Source organism: Colius striatus, chromosome 2 (assembly GCF_028858725.1).
Source record: "Colius striatus isolate bColStr4 chromosome 2, bColStr4.1.hap1, whole genome shotgun sequence".
Taxonomy (NCBI): domain Eukaryota; kingdom Metazoa; phylum Chordata; class Aves; order Coliiformes; family Coliidae; genus Colius; species Colius striatus.
Genome location: NC_084760.1, coordinates 109253457 through 109272420, shown reverse-complemented (window position 1 = coordinate 109272420; position 18964 = coordinate 109253457). Strand labels below are relative to the sequence as shown.

General features: G+C 44.3%; 2 protein-coding genes across 3 annotated transcripts in view; one reads left to right on the top strand and one right to left on the bottom strand.

Annotated features, from left to right (window-relative positions):
* Positions 1–6023, top strand: part of SERAC1 (serine active site containing 1) — a 28746-nt gene extending 22723 nt beyond the window's left edge. For both annotated transcript variants that reach the window (XM_061989037.1, XM_061989036.1), the window contains 3 exons: positions 400–582; positions 1069–1212; positions 3572–6023. In XM_061989037.1, coding sequence (XP_061845021.1) covers positions 400–582; positions 1069–1212; positions 3572–3708 — 464 coding nt within the window. In that variant the 3' untranslated portion in view covers positions 3709–6023. The remainder of the gene's footprint in view (positions 1–399; positions 583–1068; positions 1213–3571) is intronic.
* A 3993-nt stretch (positions 6024–10016) lies between these two features.
* Positions 10017–18964, bottom strand: part of SYNJ2 (synaptojanin 2) — a 72077-nt gene continuing 63129 nt past the window's right edge. The window contains exons 23-27 of the mRNA XM_061989034.1: positions 17469–17603; positions 16154–16263; positions 15410–15518; positions 13952–14154; positions 10017–11145 (exon numbers count right to left, since the gene is read on the bottom strand). Coding sequence (XP_061845018.1) covers positions 10372–11145; positions 13952–14154; positions 15410–15518; positions 16154–16263; positions 17469–17603 — 1331 coding nt within the window. The 3' untranslated portion in view covers positions 10017–10371. The remainder of the gene's footprint in view (positions 11146–13951; positions 14155–15409; positions 15519–16153; positions 16264–17468; positions 17604–18964) is intronic.

Here is an 18964-nt window from a genome sequence, read left to right as displayed (position 1 = left end):
AAAATAGATTTCTACTTTCTTAACGCCTTGTGTTCAATAGCATATACATCTTGAAAGGGTTTTTATTGCTCTTTGATTTTACTGTGTTGATTTAAAACCACAAAATCAATGAGTTGAAATTCATGTAAATGGGAATCCATTTGTGTTCAGGTGTGTAGTAAAAGTCATTAGCAACGCTTACAGCAGATCAAATTGGATTTGCATCATTCATTGCCATTTTGTTTTAATGCTTTCTCAGGTTTGGTTTGGTTTTTTTTTCAACTTAATCTTACATACTTGACAAAGTAAGGACTAATCAGCTGAGGCAAGAATGTGGTTACTTGTTTCATGGATAATATAGCGTGCTCATTATTTTCACAGTGGTTTAGATCCCTGCAATAATTCAGTTTCTGTTACCAGGTCTTCTAGTCAAAAAGATGCTGGTGGATGCTTCCAAGAATCCAGAAATGGATAAAATTGTAAACAACACCAGAGGAATCGTATTTTATAGTGTACCTCATCATGGTTCCCAGCTGGCTGAATATTCCATAAATGCCAGATATCTCCTCTTTCCGTCTGTAGAGGTTAAAGAACTCAGCAAGGGTATGCTCACTTTGCTACCATTTAGCAGCAGGGATCTCTGCTAATCTGTTGATGATGCTTTGTTTTTTTGATTGTGCTGTCAGAAAAAGCTGGATAAAAACAACAAACTTCCTTTTTATGTTTTGGGATGTGTGTTGAGTTACTGTTAAGTAATTCTGAATAACTGTTTTGTCATTTGATTACAGAAGTATGGGGGGGAAAGGGGAGTCAGAGCAAGTTTATCAGAGAGTAGTTTGGGCCATTTAGCAATGTGGTAACTCAACATGTGCTGGACTTTAGACTTTTCTAAATGAATTCCATGCTAGGCAGACATAAGGAATTGTTGCATGTAATAGCTGGAGAAAAGGAATTACAAACAAAATGCTACTCCTTACTAGAGTATTAGTTTTTCCAAAACATCTATGTAGAAATGCAGGCTTGCCAGACAAAAGCTATAATCTTATGTTCTCAACATAACACTGCAAAAATTCTGTTGCTTTTTCTCAGATTCTCCTGCCCTTAAAGAGCTGAATGATGACTTCCTGGCTTTTGCCAAAGATAAGAAATTTTCAGTGCTGAGTTTTGCAGAAACCTTGCCTACACACATAGGCAGCATGTTAAAACTCCACGTAGTACCTCTGGAATCAGCAAGTAAGTCAAATACCCATTTAATTAGTTTAATTTTGTATATATTCTTGTGAGCATCAATAATGCAGGGGTTGGACTAGATGATCTCTAAAGGTCCCTTCCAACCCTCCCGTTCTATGATTCTATGAGGGAGGATTAGAAATACCATGGTAGGAAGACACAGAAAAATGTGCTTTTATGTTATAGAGGGTTTTTTGGTTAAACTTTTGGCTGAGTTGAAATTACAGTCTCCCCGCTGAGATCAGAGGCAGCTACATTTATATTCAAGAACAGCAATTGTTTGTTTTGATTTATAAGTGTAAGTTAACACTTACTTATTGAAAAAAGAAGGGTAGACTCTGGTCTAGGGTTATGTTGTTGTAGTCCTTTCCTTTGTAATGGTGAGTAACTGTTGTTTATCTTTCTGTAAGTAGAATCATAGAATGGTAGGGGTTGGAAGGGAGCTTTAGAGATCATCTAGTCCAACCCCCGCATTATTGCAGAAGCAGGGTCACCTAGATCAGGTCGCATAGGAACATGTCCAGGCGGGTCTTGAAGACCTCCAAGGAAGGAGACTCCACAACCCCTCTGGGCAGCCTGTGCCAGGGCTCCCTCACCTCAACAGGGAAATAGTCTTTTCTTATGTTTAAGTGGAACTTTTTGTGTTCCAGCTTCATCCCATTACCCCTTGTCCTGTTGCTAGCTACAATGGAAAAAAGGGATGTCCCAACCTCCTGACACCCACCCTTTAGATATTTGTAAATGTTAATAAGATCTCCCCTCAGTCTCCTCTTCTCCAGACTAAACAGCCCCAGATCCCACAGCCTTTCCTCATGTGAAAGATGTTCCAGTAGTAGACTGAATACTGTGTCAGAAGCTTCCATAAATTCCAGCTGTTTCCTCCTTTAAAAAATAAGGAAGAAAGTTAGAAAACTGCTAGTGGAAGGAAAAAGTCACAAAGCTGTTTTTCAGCGTTGAGTCCTTTATCTTCCATATCTCAGGTACTCAAGCAATACAGTTTGTCTCCTAAAGAGTTCCCTCCATCTTTTTGGCTTTGTAGAAGGGAAACTTAAGACAGCTCATTTCTTCATCTATGGGTGTTCAACTTAGAGAATTGTTTTAAGTCTGCTAGTTTCAGGTTTTCCTTGAGCGAAACCCTCTTCTGGCTGCCTGTGGTACATGTAAGGCCTTGAAGAGAAACTGTTGCTTTGTTGGCTGTTTAGATCAGGCTTTCTGCCAGCTAAATCCACCAGGTTAAATGCAAGGTTAGTTGCCTTCGAAAAGGAGGACTGTACATTCCTGTTTTATTGAGTCAGTATTTAGCAGTGTTTTTTTCAATAAGTCTTCTAAAGAAGCAATTTTTTGCAATAATGTTGCAAATTTTATTGTCAAGGACTGAGAAACTGGGCACTTTTTTTGTTTTATTTAGTAACAGAGCGCACAAATAAGCACTGTGTGCTTAGAATTTTGTAGCATGTTTCTCCTCCTGTAGAGATGCCACACAATGCAGCACGTGAGTTCTTGGAAGCCTTTAGAGGTTCAGTGACACGCCACTCTTTTTGTTCAGAACCCAGGCTGACAAGCAGTGCACTCACTGTTTCTTACATGCATGCTTGGGCACATGAAAGCAAGTCTTCATCCTGCTCTAGTGACATTTTACTCGGTTACAAGAGTTACAGGCAAAATGGAGGATTTCTCAGGGTGTTGAGTGAATAGATAACAAGCTGGAATCTGTCAGTCACAGTGTCCTAACTGGAAAGTTCACCAGTAGTGATAGCTGTCAGGAAAGAATAAATGCTGTAGCATGCTCTGAAATTAATAGCTGAAAATGGAAAACTTGAATTCTACAATTCAGCAACGTGAATTTTTCATTTCCCTCGGAAATGTGATTTGTGGTGGTGTTCAGGTTCATTCTGGTTCCACTTTTAATGTCCACATCAAAGTACTTTATAAGTAACATGGACAATTAGTGGAGTTCAGAATCTACATAACCTGGATTGAACTCTATCCCTGTTCATGTCAGTGCTTAAACTTCAGTCAGGACTTTACTGTCAATCAGATGCTGATAAATGAACTTTTGATTATTCAGAGCTGTCTGTATGGAGAAATGTACATTTGTGCATTCCCAATAAAGACAGTAAAACAACAAGCTAATTGTTTGGTTTACCGGTGTGGTATTTGTAGCAATGTGTAGCTCTATTTGTCTGTAAGAGTGTGTAGTGATGCTTTTAGCACATTAAAAAATGATGAAGACAAAACAGTTAAAATGAAGACAGGAGAAGTTGCTTTTGAGAGAGAAATTGCTAGGGCAAGATGTGCTTTTTCAGTCTAATTGATCTTATGAACTTGAGTGGTGATTTTCTTGGTTTTTTCCCTCTCCCAGAGTTAGGAATTGGAGACCTTATTCCAGTGGATGTTAATCATCTAAATATTTGTAAGCCAAAGAAGAAGGATGCTTTCTTGTACCAACGTACATTGAAGTTCATTCAGGATGTTTTAGCCCAAGAACTTCGAGACTGAGATTTTGCCATCCTTGGCTGCTTATTTCTTCCATTTGATGTAACACAGTAAGTTCTTCTTTGTTAGGGGATCTGCAGAACTACAAAGATGCTATGTGAATAGTATCTGCTGCTGAAATAATTTTCAGTACATCTCCAACTTGGACACATCTCCTGAAATGTATTTGAAATAAATACAAACTGAAGTCCTATAAACTTGGCCAAAAACCCCCGAAGATTGGCCATGATCTGCTGACAAAATGTGAGTAAATTCTCCAGCAACTTGTCTGGGAGGGAATTGGGGATTCAGTTGAAAGAAGTTTCACTTACTCTCCAGATATCCCTCTAGAGCAACACAACTAGACTAAAGAGAGTGTGCAGGATATCTTCTTTTAGCAAAAAAAATCAACCCCGCACCAAAAAAGTCTTACTCTGTGTAGGTGGTCTCAGTAAGGTAAATCTACATCTGGGACTAAAGTCTGTGTTACAGACAGCATGAGAAACAATTAACAGAGGTGGTTATTTGTTTACTCAAAGGAAGAGAGAAGCAGCATGTAGCTGCCTCAAAACTTTGGTTCAGTGTCTACATTTAAGTAGTTGAACTGCAGCCTGAAGAAGTTCAGGCAAGTGAATGAAGCATTTTGGTCTAGTGGCTGAAATGCAGGAGTTGTCATAATTTGTGTTTTAACTTCATAGACCACTCAGATTTTTTTCAGCAAATATGCCATCTGTTTTCTGCCTCAAAGAGATGGATTGGTAGGTTTCCTTGCACAGACCACTCTAGTTATTATAATCTGTTTGTAGAAATGAAAAGAAAGAAAAGAAATGTTCAGCTTCTTGTACATTTCTCTCTTAATCTTAGCGACTTGTGAGGTTGCTTTCTTTGGGACAGTGTGGATCTGGTCAGGCTCAGAGCAGTTCTGTGCTTGCTCACATGGAAGGTACAGAACAGAGGCTTAGCTCTTTCGCTTTACTCTTGGGACATACCCAGAAGATGGTACGTTCAGATCCCTGCTACTCCTATAACTCATTCAGAAATTCTTTCTTTAGCTGATTTAAAGAAGAGCATTGGAAAGACTCAAATGTAGGCCCTGCCAAAAAGAAGCAGATGCTTAGAGTTTGGAGCACAGATAGAGAAAAAGTAAAGCAGGAAAAAAATCAGGTGATGTAAGGTTCCACTGGAAAAGCAGAAGATGCCAAACATTTTTGTTTCTTGAAGCCCAAGTGTATTTATTGGTGTAGATATAGAGGAAAAAGAGTAGTGTTTATGTTTACATTAAGGGTACCTTAACAGTACTGGTGAAAAATAAGTATTTTTAGGAAAAAAAACCCAACCTATTGCAGTGTTCAGTCACTTTAAGAAGTGTCAGATAGTTTGCAATGTAGTTAAAAGCAACCTAATCTAGTTGTGGTCTCTCTTCTTCCTTTCCTTACACCCCAACCCTCTCTGAAAACAGAGACAATGATTAGGCCTTTCTGCCCTAGCAAACCATTTGCTAAATAAGGCCTGTATTGATGACAGGCTTCAGACATCTCTTGGCATCCTTTCTTTGAGATGAATCTAATTTCACTGGCCTTAATATCATGGCTGTGAAAGCCACCAAAGAGGTGGGATGCACTTTGCAGTTCTGCGTGGGCTTGGTCCAGGCGCCAGTGGTCATTGCAGTCCTGCCAGGTCTTGAGACTGCCTCTGCTGTTCCCACTTAAGCTCTCCAGCCCAAGAGGACACTGCAAATGCACTTCAGGAAGCTGACCTGCTTGAGTTGCAAAGTCAAATTTCACGAGAGCAGTTCAGAGAATGTACAGCACTACACTGGAAAAAATAAGTGGTTGTCTTTTTTTCCCCTCCCTGAGATGTAGGTAAGAACACTGCACGGCAACATTTCAGATAGGAAAGGTAACAGAACTGTTGTAACTGCCAAAGAGGTTTGTCCTTTTCACACTGTGGTTTCGACTTCAAAGTGTAAATATATTAGAAAACTTTGTATTCACAAAGTAGAGGGTGTGTGGAATTCATTGTGACTAGATGAGGCTTCTAGTAACTGAACGTGGGTTTCACAGGACAGATCTTCTATTGATTTTAACAGACTTCTTTGGCTTGCAGGGGTTCCCATCAATGACATTACACATTAGTCTCAGTAAATGCATCTATGTTTTGTTACTGTAACTGGAACTTTCTCCTTTTTGTAACTGTATATATGGGTGACTTTTGAAACTAATATTTTGATGGAGGGATGGTGTTTGTTGGGTCTGGGGTTTTTTTTTAATATAGTGATGAAATGTGGTTTTTAAAATGTACTAGATATGCCACAAAATGTATTAAAGGTGAATCAATCATCTGCAGATGAATGCTCTGGATCACTTTTGTTAAAGACCCACGTTGGGGGTTTTTTAGTGATTGTCCCATGCTGGAAGAATGTCACGTTTACCTTCCTTTTGCCTTTGGTGAGAGGTACTGGGGAGTGCAGCCGGTCATCAGTTTTACCAGAATGAACAGTTTTTCATTTGTGCTCTTAGACTTTGCAAAAGTGCCTCCTGCAGAATGTACAGACATTGCTTCAAGGGCCAGGGGGTCTGTTGCACAGCTATCATCTCTCCTTCCCATTAGTAGCTTCAGCTTTCATGCTTCCCTGGTGTCACATTGATTCAGAATAGTGCCTTTATGGGAACTCAGCTGCAGGTGTGGCTAACAGGTATGTGTGAATTGTTTGAGATGGTACTTTGTTTGCATTGTGACATCCAAGACTGAAATCATAAGATAGAAAGGGAGGGCTAATAGCAGTTTGTCCAGCCCTGTGCACTTGTCCAGCACCCTTATATAACTCTACTGGTGCTTCTGGTAGCAGCAGTTGTCAAGTTTTTAATTGCTGTGATTTCAGTAGTGCAACCTGGCTTTCAGTGGGATTTGAGCTGCTCTGCCTGGCACCATGGAGCAATCAGAAAAGAGAAGTTTTCCATATGGTGAAAATGTCAATTCTGGACAAAAAGGAAAAAGCAAAAGTGAAAAGTGGTTTTGTTGGAGCAGAAATTCTAAACTGTTTTAGTTTTCATCCTCTTTCTTTTGGTTGTTTCAGTGATCACTCACCTAAAAAAGCTAAACTGGGCAGTTGCTGTAGCAAGGAGAGCATGAACACAAATGCAGCTGAACAACCAGGATGCCTGTAGCAACATGAAGTTGCTATATGACAGGGTCCTGGGCAAGCTCATGTGGTCATAGTCCTGTGCCACAGTCTCTCAAGCTAAACGAGCCTCCAGACACTTACAGACTGGCAGCTGGTATGTCAGTTGTCACTGCCTTCACCAAGATTTCCAAGTGCTGGATTCACAACACGAAGGCTGTCACAGGAGAGCCACTTCTTGCCACCCTGTTGTGTGGCCCTCGAGACCGCCAGCCATCACTGTGGTTGCTGTTGGTAGTGCCCTAGTCAGAACGAGCAGCAGAGCTGAGGACAGAGCCCTGCCGTGGGTTCCCTTGGTTCAGGTTACTCACGTCCTTCCTTCTCACATTGTGGTGGGGAACAGCTTTCTACTGAACGAGAAGGAAGGAACCACCACCTCCTGCAGGCAGAGTTTGCTGTAGTAGTTTCCCAAATGCAGAGCAAGCCTGGCCCTGCTGAGCTTCTCCTGAGCACTGAGATGAGAACACAGGTCATAAGCCTCTGAAAACACAGGCGTGGGGTGTTGGGCACCAGAGGGGAAGATAGCATGTCAGTACAGGAGATTCCCCATTCTCTGCTGTAACCTCTTCAGCTGGACTGTCTGTTCCTGTGCCTCGATTTGCTGCAAGTGAACAGCGTATGCTGGCGCTGGTAGTGACAGTCAGCTACCTGCCGGGCCTTGTGCTGTAGCGGGTGACTTGCCATGGAGAGACATGTGAGCTACAATGCTAAAGGCTACATACCTCTCTTATTCAAGGAGAGTAATAAAGCAGATTTTATTTGACTTGTATAAATCCACTTTAATTGGTTTTCCTGCTAACACTTTCATTAACATGTAAATTAGCTGTCCTAGAGCTGTTAATTATCTTTGCAGAAAATATTGGATATGGTCATATAATGCACTCTTTCTTTTTTACTGCTGTTAATGTTTTATACTGAGATGTGCCCATAAATATTCACTGCCTTTTTTTTTTTAAGAGGAGGATGAAGAGGCTAAAGCTCTGTGTCATCTTCTAGGGATACAACTATCTTCAGTTTTATTCACCAGCCTGCTATACCCTATTAAACCAGCACTTGCCTAAGCAGCTTAGCACTGGGTGTTATTGGTTTGGCCTCTGAAGGTTTTGGGGATTTTTTTTAAGTGTCTGGCCAACAAGGGATTGGATGATGGTGGCAGGTGCTCAGGCAAAGGCAGCATCCTCTCCTGCAGCATGTCTTGTGTTCAAAATTGGGCAGTGGCACTGAAACAGGTAGGCATTACAAGTAAAAAAATGGCTGAATTCCCAGTTTCCAAGAAGCTGAGAACAAGCCAATTAATTTTCCTATGGTGGGAAAAAAATGTCTGAACTTTTAAAATATATCTTTTTTTGCCAAAAAAAACCCCCAAACTGGAAAAAGAGGGTTTTTTTTTCATCTTTACCAACTGCTTAAAAATGCTGTCCTCCCTTTAATAAGAAAAGATCTTGCTGCTTCTTCTACCACGTTACCATGACAAGCTGCAACCTGTTTATCAACTGCCTGCTTTGAACAAAGGGCAGCTCTGGCATAGGGGTTCAGGGCACCAGCAGGGCAAGAGCCTGTGTGGCTACAGCAGGGAACAGATGCATTCAACACCATGGATTATCCTCACCAAAGTCTTGGGCTCCTGAGAATCAGGACTGCAGGCTTGCCAGTAACCGAGGGATGATGGCTTCAGAATGACGATCCAGTGTGTGTTGAGCCAAGCAGTGATCCATCACCCATCAGCCCACCAAGGTAAGTGACCTGTAGATTCACCTGGGACACATCCCAGGTGCTGGTGGAATGCTGGATGGATGGCAAAGCAGGCAGGAGGCAGGAGAACTTGCCGAGGGTTTCTGCATGGCTAACATGGGGTGCTTCCCCAAGCAAGGCTGTCAGGCTGAACTATGGAACAGGATCAGCTTTTAAACCCCATTTGCAAGAACCTGCCCAGCCCAGAAGCTGGTAGCTGCTCATCTGTTAGTCCTACTCTCTGCATTGCAGCCACCTCCTTGCTACAGTCCCTGTGTGGTGCACCTGAGCAACAGCTTTGTTTACGGTGTTGCACATGCTGCTTATGTTTGCCTTCAACCTAATTGCACAGGTCTAGTTGCATTCCTTACCTTCCCAGCTCAGCTGCAGTGCTCATGTTGTTGCTTAAGGCTGCCTGTCCCTGTGGGGCAGCATGGCTTTACCTCAGCTGCTGAGGTGAAAGGGAGGCACGTGGAGGCTCCTGGCCTGGTAGCACATACAACATGGCCACTGATGAGCAGTAGTTCCACATGCTTCCAGCCCCTGCCAGCCTACCCCTTGGGTGTCCCAGTTGAGCTTTACTGTCAGTGGGCAAACTCCTTGATATTAGGCCGTACGTGTTGTTCTCTGCTGGCCCCAGTAATGTGCTTGTGGGGTAGTGTCAGGGCACAACAGCCCATGTTATGTGTGCATAAACTTAACTTGCAAAGCCAATTCCTTCCTCATCTCCTCTGTGGAAATACAAGACTGGTGGAGATTTTTTTTTTACAAAGGAAGAGTGACACTACTGAATTATTGAACTGTCTTTAGCATGAGATATTAATATGCTAATGACCTGTGTCATCAACATGGCTCAGCTCTCCACTGTATCTCTACAGTATTTGCACAGGTACTACCTGGGCAGACCGTGGTGTTCCTTTGGGAAGGGATTGTCATTGCCCATGTGCTGTTGTAAGGTAGTTTGTTGGGTGCTGGCTGGCTGTGAACAAAGCCAGAGTGTGTTTTCAGACTCTGGTGGAAAAGCACCTAGGGAGGGCTGGGATCTCGCTGTAGGTCAAAGTGGCATTGTGAGAGGCCACCCCCCTCTCTTCACACTATATGGGGCATGTTGTTGCAGCAGCAGGACCAGCATGGCAGGTGGAAGAGGCCTGGTGCAACATGGGGGTGCACATGCCTGGTCTGGAGTAAAAGCAGGCATTTCTTGTTGAGAAAGCACCTCACATGGTTCTGCTCTACAGCTTCATGGCACATGCCTTTCATTTTACTTTTAGCCCAGGACCGAGTTTAACAAGGTAAGTGTTAGGGCCTGGTGAAGATCTACAAGAAGCAGCAGAACAATAGCAGTTACACAGGTATGTATTCCTCTTTTGGGTGGTTGTTCCAGAATAACTGTAGTGGTCTGACTTGATGACAAGGGGGCTTTATTTCAAGTGACAGAAATGGATTAATATATATAAATTTCACAGGAGAAATGCTTTCCTTAAAGTCCCTTTTTCCCTACATCATTACATGTTCTTACATAGGATTTCTAGTACCTGCAATGAAATAACAATTCTTAAGCTGGATTAATAAAAAGAAATAACTTAGAATAAAGACTTTTTCCAAACAAGGTGTAGATAATGTTAGGATGTATATACTCTGTACACTTCCCTCCAGGGGCAGTATCTTTGTTTTTAAGCATGACAATGAAATGTAGCACGGACAGATGATCTCTTTCCTTAAATAAGAATCCTTTTTGAATCATTATTATGATTTCTAATCAAGGGGATACAGTTTTACAGTTCTAAATCAGTGTTTGCCTTCATCAAGGTATTTTTGTTTTGTTCTAAGACAAGCAGTTGTTTGAAGCCTTCTGACAGTGCACTAGCATCGTCACTAAATGTAACCCAGCGACTGAAATCTTTCAAGCTGGGGTGCTGTAAGTTTTCTGGAGTGTGCACTGGAGAAGTAGCTGATGCTGCCTGTACAGAAAGAGGGCAGGAAGGATCCTTGTCTATGTCCAAAAGAGTGGTTTTCTCTGTAAGGGAGCAGGTATCTGAGAGCTGTGGCTGCTGGCTGCCCCGTGCAGGGAGGGCCTGAAGGCTGGTGTTTGGTGCCAACTGCTTTGTTGTGTTTTCTGGGCTGGCAGAGGCTGTAGGAGCTGGGAGAGGAGCCTGCACAGGGACAGGAGCATCCTGAGCCTGGGGGCAGAACCCAGGATTGTTGTTGGAGTTGAACATTAACCCACTAAAAAGGGGGTTATCACTGCTCTGCAGAACTTGCAGATGAAGAGCTGCAGGAGCCGACTTCTTTCTTCGTGGTGGCACCTTCGGGGCAAAGGCAGCGTTTGGGGGAGGCAGCATGACGGCCTCGGCTGCGCTTGCTGAGGGCGGCTGCCCTTCGCTGCTCCCGCTGCGCTCCTGAGGCTTCCCAGGTTGGACTGTTCTGGGCTTAGGGACTGGAGTAATCTTGGTTGGACTAAGAATAGCTCCTGCTTCCAGGCAGGGCTCTGGCAGGCCAAAAGGAAACTGTGATGTCTGTTGGTCAAATTGTTCTTCTGTAGATGTAGCCTAAGTGGGGAAAAAAAGAACAAGAAATGTGAGAATGAAAAGGGTACCTTAAACTGCATCACTGCTACTGCAAGTCTTACTGATGGCATTACTGAGAAAAGATGACAGCACTGGAAGAAAAAGAGAGCAGTACAAGAGGAGGCTTGACAGCACAGCTTTACATTGTACCTGCTTGTTCTGTTGGCATGCGTCATGCCTGGGACCCGTGCTCACTTACAGAGGGTCCTCTGTAAGTCCTCTGGAGGACAAAGGTGCTTCAGTCTCTTCACTCCCTGTATGAGAACCACAGCACTTCATGACCATCTATCATGTTAGGAGGCTGCTGCAGGCCAGCTGAACATTGTTCTGAAGACTTTTTTTTATTGGTTACACCACTCATTTGACAGCATTTAAGCAAGAATGCATAGGCAGGCCCAAATTAATGAGGCCTTTGGCTACGTTCTGATACCTCAGGCTGAAGGACAATTAGCTGAAGCTAACACAAGAAATGCATTAATGGCTCTGTCATGTCTCACTGAAGCTAAAAGTAAACTCTCAAAGTATGATCTAGCATCTATTCACCATTTAAAGACACATAAATAACTGGAGCCTAGCTCAGACCAAGAGGCTGTTTCAGATTTCTCACAGTCAGTGTGATTTAATTGAAGCATTTTAATTATTACTCTCCTGTAGTCTTAGAAGATAATATACAAGGCTTTTTATGCAGTCAAAATATCAAATCAATATTCCATGATGGACATATTCCCTGACAGTTCTGTCTTGGTAAGTTTGCAGATGACACCAAGTTAGGTTGGAGTGTTCATATGCTTTAGTGAAGGCAGGCTTTACAGAAGGGGCTGGACAGGTTGGCTGGATGGGCTGAGACTGAGCTTCAATAAAGGTCACAACCATCACATGCAACACTACAGACTTGGCGATGTGCAGGTGCAAAGCTGCCCAGTGGAAAAGGACCTAGAAGTGTTGGTTGATAAGAAACTGAGTATGAGCCAGCAGTGTGCCCAGGTGGCCAAGAAGGCATCCTGGCTTGTATCAGAAATAGTGTGGCCAGCAGAAGCAGCAGAGTGATTGTCCCCCTGTAATTGGTGCTGGTGGTGACGCTGCACCTTGAATACTGTGTTCAGTTCTGGGCACCTCCCTACAAGAAGAATATTGGGGTGCAACAAGACCTGGACAGGCTGGAAGGTTGAGTGGGGAGAAATCTAATGAAATTCAACAAGGGCAAGTGCAGAGTGTTGCATCTGGGAAAGAATAGCCCCACATACCAATACAACCTGGGGAATGAACTGTTAGAGAGTAGTGTAGGGGAAAGGGACTTGGGGATGCTGGTGGGCAGCAGAATGAATGTGAGCCAGCAATGTGCCCTCAAGGCCAAGAAGGCCAATGGCATCCTGGGGTGCATTAGAAGGGCTGTGGGCAGGAGGTCCAGAGAGGTTCTCCTCCCTCTCTACTCTGTGAGACCACATCTGGAATATTGTGTTCAGTTCTAGGCCCCTCAGTTCAAGAAGGAGCTGCTGGAGAGAGTTCAGTGCAGGGCCACAAAGATGATGAAGGGAGTGGAACATCTCCCTTCTGATGAAAGGCTGGGGGAGCTGGGGCTCTTCAGCTTGGAAAAGAGGAGATGGAGGGGTGACCTTATTAATGTTTACAAACAGGTAAAGGGCGGGTGTCAGGAGGGTGGAGCCAGGCTGTTCTCAGTGATGTCCAGTGACAGGACAACAGACAATGGGTACAAGCTGGAATGTAAGAGGTTCCAAAGAAATACAAGGAGTAATTTCTTCACTCTGAAGGTGACAGAGCACTGGAACATGCTGCCCAGATGGGTTGTGGGGTCTTTTTCTCTGGAGACATTCCAAACCCACCTGGATGAGTTCCTGTGTGACCTACTCTAGGTGTTCCTTCTCTGGCAGGGGGGTTGGACTAGATGATCTTTTGAGGTCCTTTCCAACCCTTGATATTCTGTGAGCATGTCCAGGGATGAAGCTGGTGAAGGGTCTGATGAGCTTTGGCTGAGAGAGATGGCGTTATTTATCTTGAAGAAGAGGAGGCTAAGGGGAGATATTATCATTCTCTACAACTGCCTGAAAGGAGGTTGTAGAGTGGTGGGGATCAGTTTCTTCTCCTAAGTAACAAGCGATAGGATGACAGAAAATGACCTCAGGTTGCACCAGGGAAGGTTTAGACTGGATATTAGGAAAAAAAATCACTGAAAAGGTTGTTAAGCATTGGAACAGGCTGCCCAGGGAAGGGGTAAAGTCACTATCCCGGGAGATATTCAGTGTAGTTGGAGAAAAGATGAGTGTGTCCTGGGAATTGCAACAACATAAACAAAATAGACTGTTCCTTGTTACTGAGCGTTTAAGAATGGGGCAGACACTGTTGTCTGTAGGGTTTTTTTGGGTTGGGGTTGTTCTTTGTGAATCTGATAAGCAGAGATTGCACAAAGTCCATGATAGAGAAGGGGAAATGCTTTTACAACGGAAAGTAAGTCAGGAGTCCCAACAACTTAGAGCAGAGCTATGATAAAGAAGGGATGAGTCTTAAAACCTGACAAGGTTTAGCCAAACCAGAAATAATGCAATCTAAGAGAATGGACTGACAAACAGAAAAGCTGAATGTGGCTGAGTAAGGAACTCAAGGGTCGTTTTCCTTTCTGATCTCCTAGTATATTTTTATGACTCAAATACACAAAACCATTTTGCTGCCTACTGACTGAGAGCTTTAGATGACAGGAGTCCTTACAAACTGTTTAGCAGTCCACACCTCTTGCCATCATTCACACTGGTGCATTTTGCTGCGACTATCTCACCTTTTCCTCCTTGAGTGCTGTCCTTTGCAGGGCCACTGGCTTCTTGGTGGCCGGAACTTTGGGGGGCGGGCGATGGGGCACAAGCACTGGTCCTGTTTGTGACCCTTGAAATGATGCTGGCTTTGTGATGCTGGGAGGAGGCTCAGGTTTGGTGAGTACCTGGTTTGTAGTTGCTGGAAGCTTTGCTGCGTCTTCCTGTAGTCCTGAAAAGCAAAAACAATTAGTGTCTTGGCTTGATCAGAGCGTAGCTTCAAGGTAACTTCTCTCACAGCCATGTTTCTCAGAATGTGGGCTCAGGCCAGGAAGGTAGGTTTTAGACATAAACACAGACCTTTGCAATCTTGTTGCATTTGTAAGAGGCAGTTAGACAAAAGCTCCCCCATCTGCAAACATTTAATGCCAGAACAGCACTGCTGGGACACCCTTTGGCCAAGTGGACAAAACACTGGCTAGGAGTCAGGGGTACTGGGCTCAAGTCCCAAGTTTTCTTTCACCCTGGTTTCCTTATCTGGAAAATCAAGGTAATGATACCAAGTGTGTGTTGTACTTTGGAAAAGATTGTAAATGCCATCTGGTAGCCCAGCACAAGGGACTGAAAGTGATGCTGCCCAGCCTACTTCCCTTACCAGCACTGAGTGCAATGCTTAGTGTGAATTTCAAAATTAACAGAGAGTAAATCTGATTTAAAATCCTAAATGTACACCACTGTCTAAGGAAAAAGAAGTCAAGATGTCTTTATGATATTTCTCATTAAATTGGATTATTCCAGACTCAGGGAGCTGCCTTATTTTTCATTCATACAGCATCAGCAGATAGACTACTTGCAACCCTGGAGGGTTTGTTCAACATTGCCTGTTTCAATACCTGAGGGGATTTCCAGCTCTATGCTGCCCTCACAAGCAGCTCAGCTCAGCTCTCCTCTCCCTCTCCCGGGATTACACAGAGAGCCTGTACAGAGTAGCCTTTTAGCTAGGCTAGTCAAGCTAAAGTGGTGCAAGCTTCTGTCTAAGTTACAACCTCTAGTTGCTGTCCAAATGTGAACAGAATCCAGGCTATTTCTCCCATAGCTGTATTTGCTCTCTGATCCTGCTCAGGATAGCGAGCAGTCGCTAAATAGAGCGGCAAATATCGCTTATGCCACTCTGAGCTAACACAGGCATCACCAGTTTAGGAAGATCCCATCTTTGTCTTTCCATTTTTTCAGACTAAATCTAGACATAAGTAAGGCAAGGTGCCCTTACTAACAGGTTCTACAACCAAATATACAACTTGAGCCATCTAGGGAAAAAAAAGGGGTTAACATAATCAAAACTGACAGAGAACACCAAGTACAATCTCACAAGAAGGTGTATGTCAGCATTCAGGTGAATAGACATATGTGCATCTGGGCTATGATGGGAAGGATGAATACACCTCCAGGTTTCTTTAAATAAAATCAGAAAGCTGTGCTGTGCTCACCTCCTTTAGCTTCCATAAGAAATCTAATAGCTGCTTCTGCTTCCTCAGCTGTGGTGGTTTTAATCTGCTTGACATTGTAAGGTTTGCTTATTCCAGTCCGGACTTTAGGCTTTACAAAAAGTAAACAACAAAAAAAGAGACAGAGTCATTGTCAAAAACCTGTTTTTTCTTATATGCCTCTACTCTGACAGCTAAGCTCACACACCTGTACACTTCTGGTTTTGCCAATGGCTGTTCAGCAGTCTACACATTGGGAGTGTAGGGGGGAGTTTTTTGGGAGATATTACATCGTTGGCCACTGTAGTGGAGAGGATTTTTTTGGCAGATACTACATCCTTGACAGACAGGCTGATGGCTTACTGCCGTAGCTAGACCCTTAGCCATCCCTTAGGGCTTCAGTACACCAGGGTTCTCTCCTCCAGTGAGACAGGAGTGGGGAGGGGTTTCTGATCTTGCTCTGTCCTCAGAGGGTCAGCAGCCTTGCTGGCAAGGGTCAAGATTTTCCCTGCACTGGTCTCACACCATTGTCTCTCTTGCCCTCTTTGGCCTTTCCTGGCAATTTAATAGCCTTTTTCTGGCATCCAGCAAGTCCTACGGCATAGCATTACAGTACAAGTTCATCTCAGCATTTCCAGCCCAGACATGGGATGGAATTCCTTCCTGTATGACAGGTGCACACGATGTCTGTGTAGATGAGGGAGATAAAGACATGGCAAAGTGGCCACACTGCGTGACAGGACTCACTGGCTGCTGAGGGGCTCCGGGCAGCAGCTTTGCCGTTGTCAGGATGGAGCTGGGGTGGCTTCCAGGAGAGAGGGAACCATCTGAGGGGGACTTTTTGCCTGAAGTTCCAGCTGAGAGAAGAATAAAAAGTGTATTTTTTAAATACAAAAGCTAGCACAACATTTTATCTGCAATGGAGCAAAACCCAATATGCTTTGAAATTGTTTGTGATTGATAAACAGAAGAGAGTCTGTCACCCTCCCTGCTCTTGCAGGGGCAGATGTATTAGGCAAGACCATCCCATAGGACAACAGGGACCTTGAGTCCCTCTGCCTGAGTGCCAAAAGCAAGACACCTCAATCTAGGAGGAGTGATGGGCTGAACTGTTGCTGGTTCAATCTAAGGTGAAAAAAAATCAACATAGAATAAAATGCGAAAATCTTGAACTGTATCAGGAAGCAGTTTCCTGGTTATCTTGCTTTCATTTAATTGGTTTCATAACCTCAGCTATTAACATTGCATTCCAGGCACAGAAATACAGACACCAGTGTTGTTGCTTCTATGTAACAGACACAGAAATGAAGAGGAATAATTGTGAAGAACTCATCTTCCAGCAGCGAGCCTGACAGAACCTTTAATTGAAGACAGAAAAATATACACAGAAGACAGGCTTCTGGACTGCAAGAAAAATGTGATGTATAGCTTGTGTCATATAGAAGGCAAAGGTGATTATGCTGATCTAGTAATCAGCACTCATTCAGGCGTAGCTGTAAAAAGAGGAGCAGTGTAACACTGATGGTGTCTCAGGTGGGTAGAGCCTAGGAAAGAGCATCACGTCCCTGGTGTGCCTCACTGAAAATCATGGGCAGTTCTTTCAGAAACACAAAAGCAAGCAAGAAATGCTTGCAAAGCAGGAAGGGACAGAAACTGTCCAAAGCAAGTATTTTGTTAAAAGCTTTTTAAAAGGGAGATTATGATTAAGTCAGGAAAAAACTCAAAGTAAACACTCAGTGACTGTGCAAGTCTGCACACATAAATACTGCTGTTTATTTTTATTGCCACAAAGTGGCTGCTCAACTTGCCAACCTGTGATGAGTTAGTATGAGACAAATGGGCCGCTCCATCCTCACTAAAGGCATTTGTTTGTGGAGTATCTGTCATCCTAAAGACAAATTCCCATTGCTAACTGCAGCCATAGTCAGGCTGAGACAGACTGGGAAGCAAGCACAACAGCCTGACAATTTCAGAACAAGGTATTCCCTTCTTTGTGGCCCAGAAGTGGCAGGCAAAGCCACTGAGCTGCGGCCAAGCCAACGTGAAAGGAAGCGACACTCACCAGGAGGGGGAGGCCTCTGCGGCGGCTGGAGCGGCCGAGGCCGGGTGGGAATGGAGAGCGACCGGCTTGGGGCCCGGCGGGGGCCCTCCCCACTCGCCTCCAGCTCCTGCTTCAGGTCGGCAAGGTCTGTGTCATCTGGGGAAATGTCAGAAAGGATCTGCATCAGGTACCTGCTGGGGGGATGCACCAAAGGTGGGCGGTTGCCGGTGAGGGGGTTATGAATGGCAAGCCTCGCCCAGCTATCTCGGCAGCATCACCTTTCATACTGCGTTACTCTGCCTGGTTCCCTGCTCCCACTCCAGGAGACACCTACCCTTTTCTCAAACATTTCTCTCTCTCCCTCCTTTTTGAGCATTTATTAACCGTTTCTGCCACCACAAAGACCGCCTGCATCTGCTTTCAGGGTTACTTGTCACCATGGCAGATTCTGAGCTTTTCAGAGCCAGCCTGGGCAGCAACCTGCTCTCAATTCAGGCTTGTGGCAGCCACGGGGAGGCCAGCCATGGGCAATCCCTTGCTCTTCCTTCCTAAACATAGGAATTCTCTCAGAGGATTAAGTGATTTTCCTTGCTCAAGAGAACTGGTTTTATATCAGAGAAAAAAAACCTGTCTGAATGGCTCACATCACCTCTCTGCTTTCCAGCAATGTCCCTTAACAGGTACACTTGCTTCAACCCACCAGCCCTGGGCTGCACTTTACATTCATCCAGGCTACTCATCCGGTCTAAGCCTCTCTGACAGCTGGAGAGTTAAGTAGGGGTTGCCTTAGTCTCCCAGTCAGCTGAAGGCTTTCACTTCAGCTCTCTCACTCTGCCAAGGCTGCCGAGCCATGCAGTTCCGTTCTTTAGGGGTCCAAATCCACTGGGTTTAGTTTTATCCCTGTGGTTTGGAGAGGATGGGGAAGGATTTGTGTGGCAGCAGTCTCTCATGCTTCAGGCATTTTTACCCAAGTTCCTGTTTTTCAGAAAGCTGGGCTCTGCAGGGAATACTGAGCTGCCTCAGAGTTTCCTACTCCCACTCAGCAGCGGATGGCAGCCAGAGAGACACAGCCTGTGACCTCCCAATGCACCATCCGCCACCTCTCTGCATTTTCAATGCTTCAGGGCTGCAGATGCAGGCTTATCAGTAGGATCCAAGGTGTCATGCAGGTACTAAATGCTCGGCTTGAAATTCTGGCAGTAACACTGAACACAAGACAAAAACCAGCCACAACCACTTTATCCTTTCCCCAAAACCCTGCTGCTTTTAGGCAATGGCTCCCAGGGACATCAGTTTTGTGTGGCTGAGCCCTTCTCTGACTTCAGAAACACACACTGCTGTTCTGCCCATCGCTGGTTTCCACCCATGTCTAATACCAGCTGTACAATCATCCTACCTTTGATTAGGATTTACTCAGGTAGAATTGGAAGCTTATGGAGGCATCTGAAATGGCAGAGGCTTTCAAGATGGATTGAACATCATATTTTGAGCTGTGTGAGATCATGACCCCACCATGA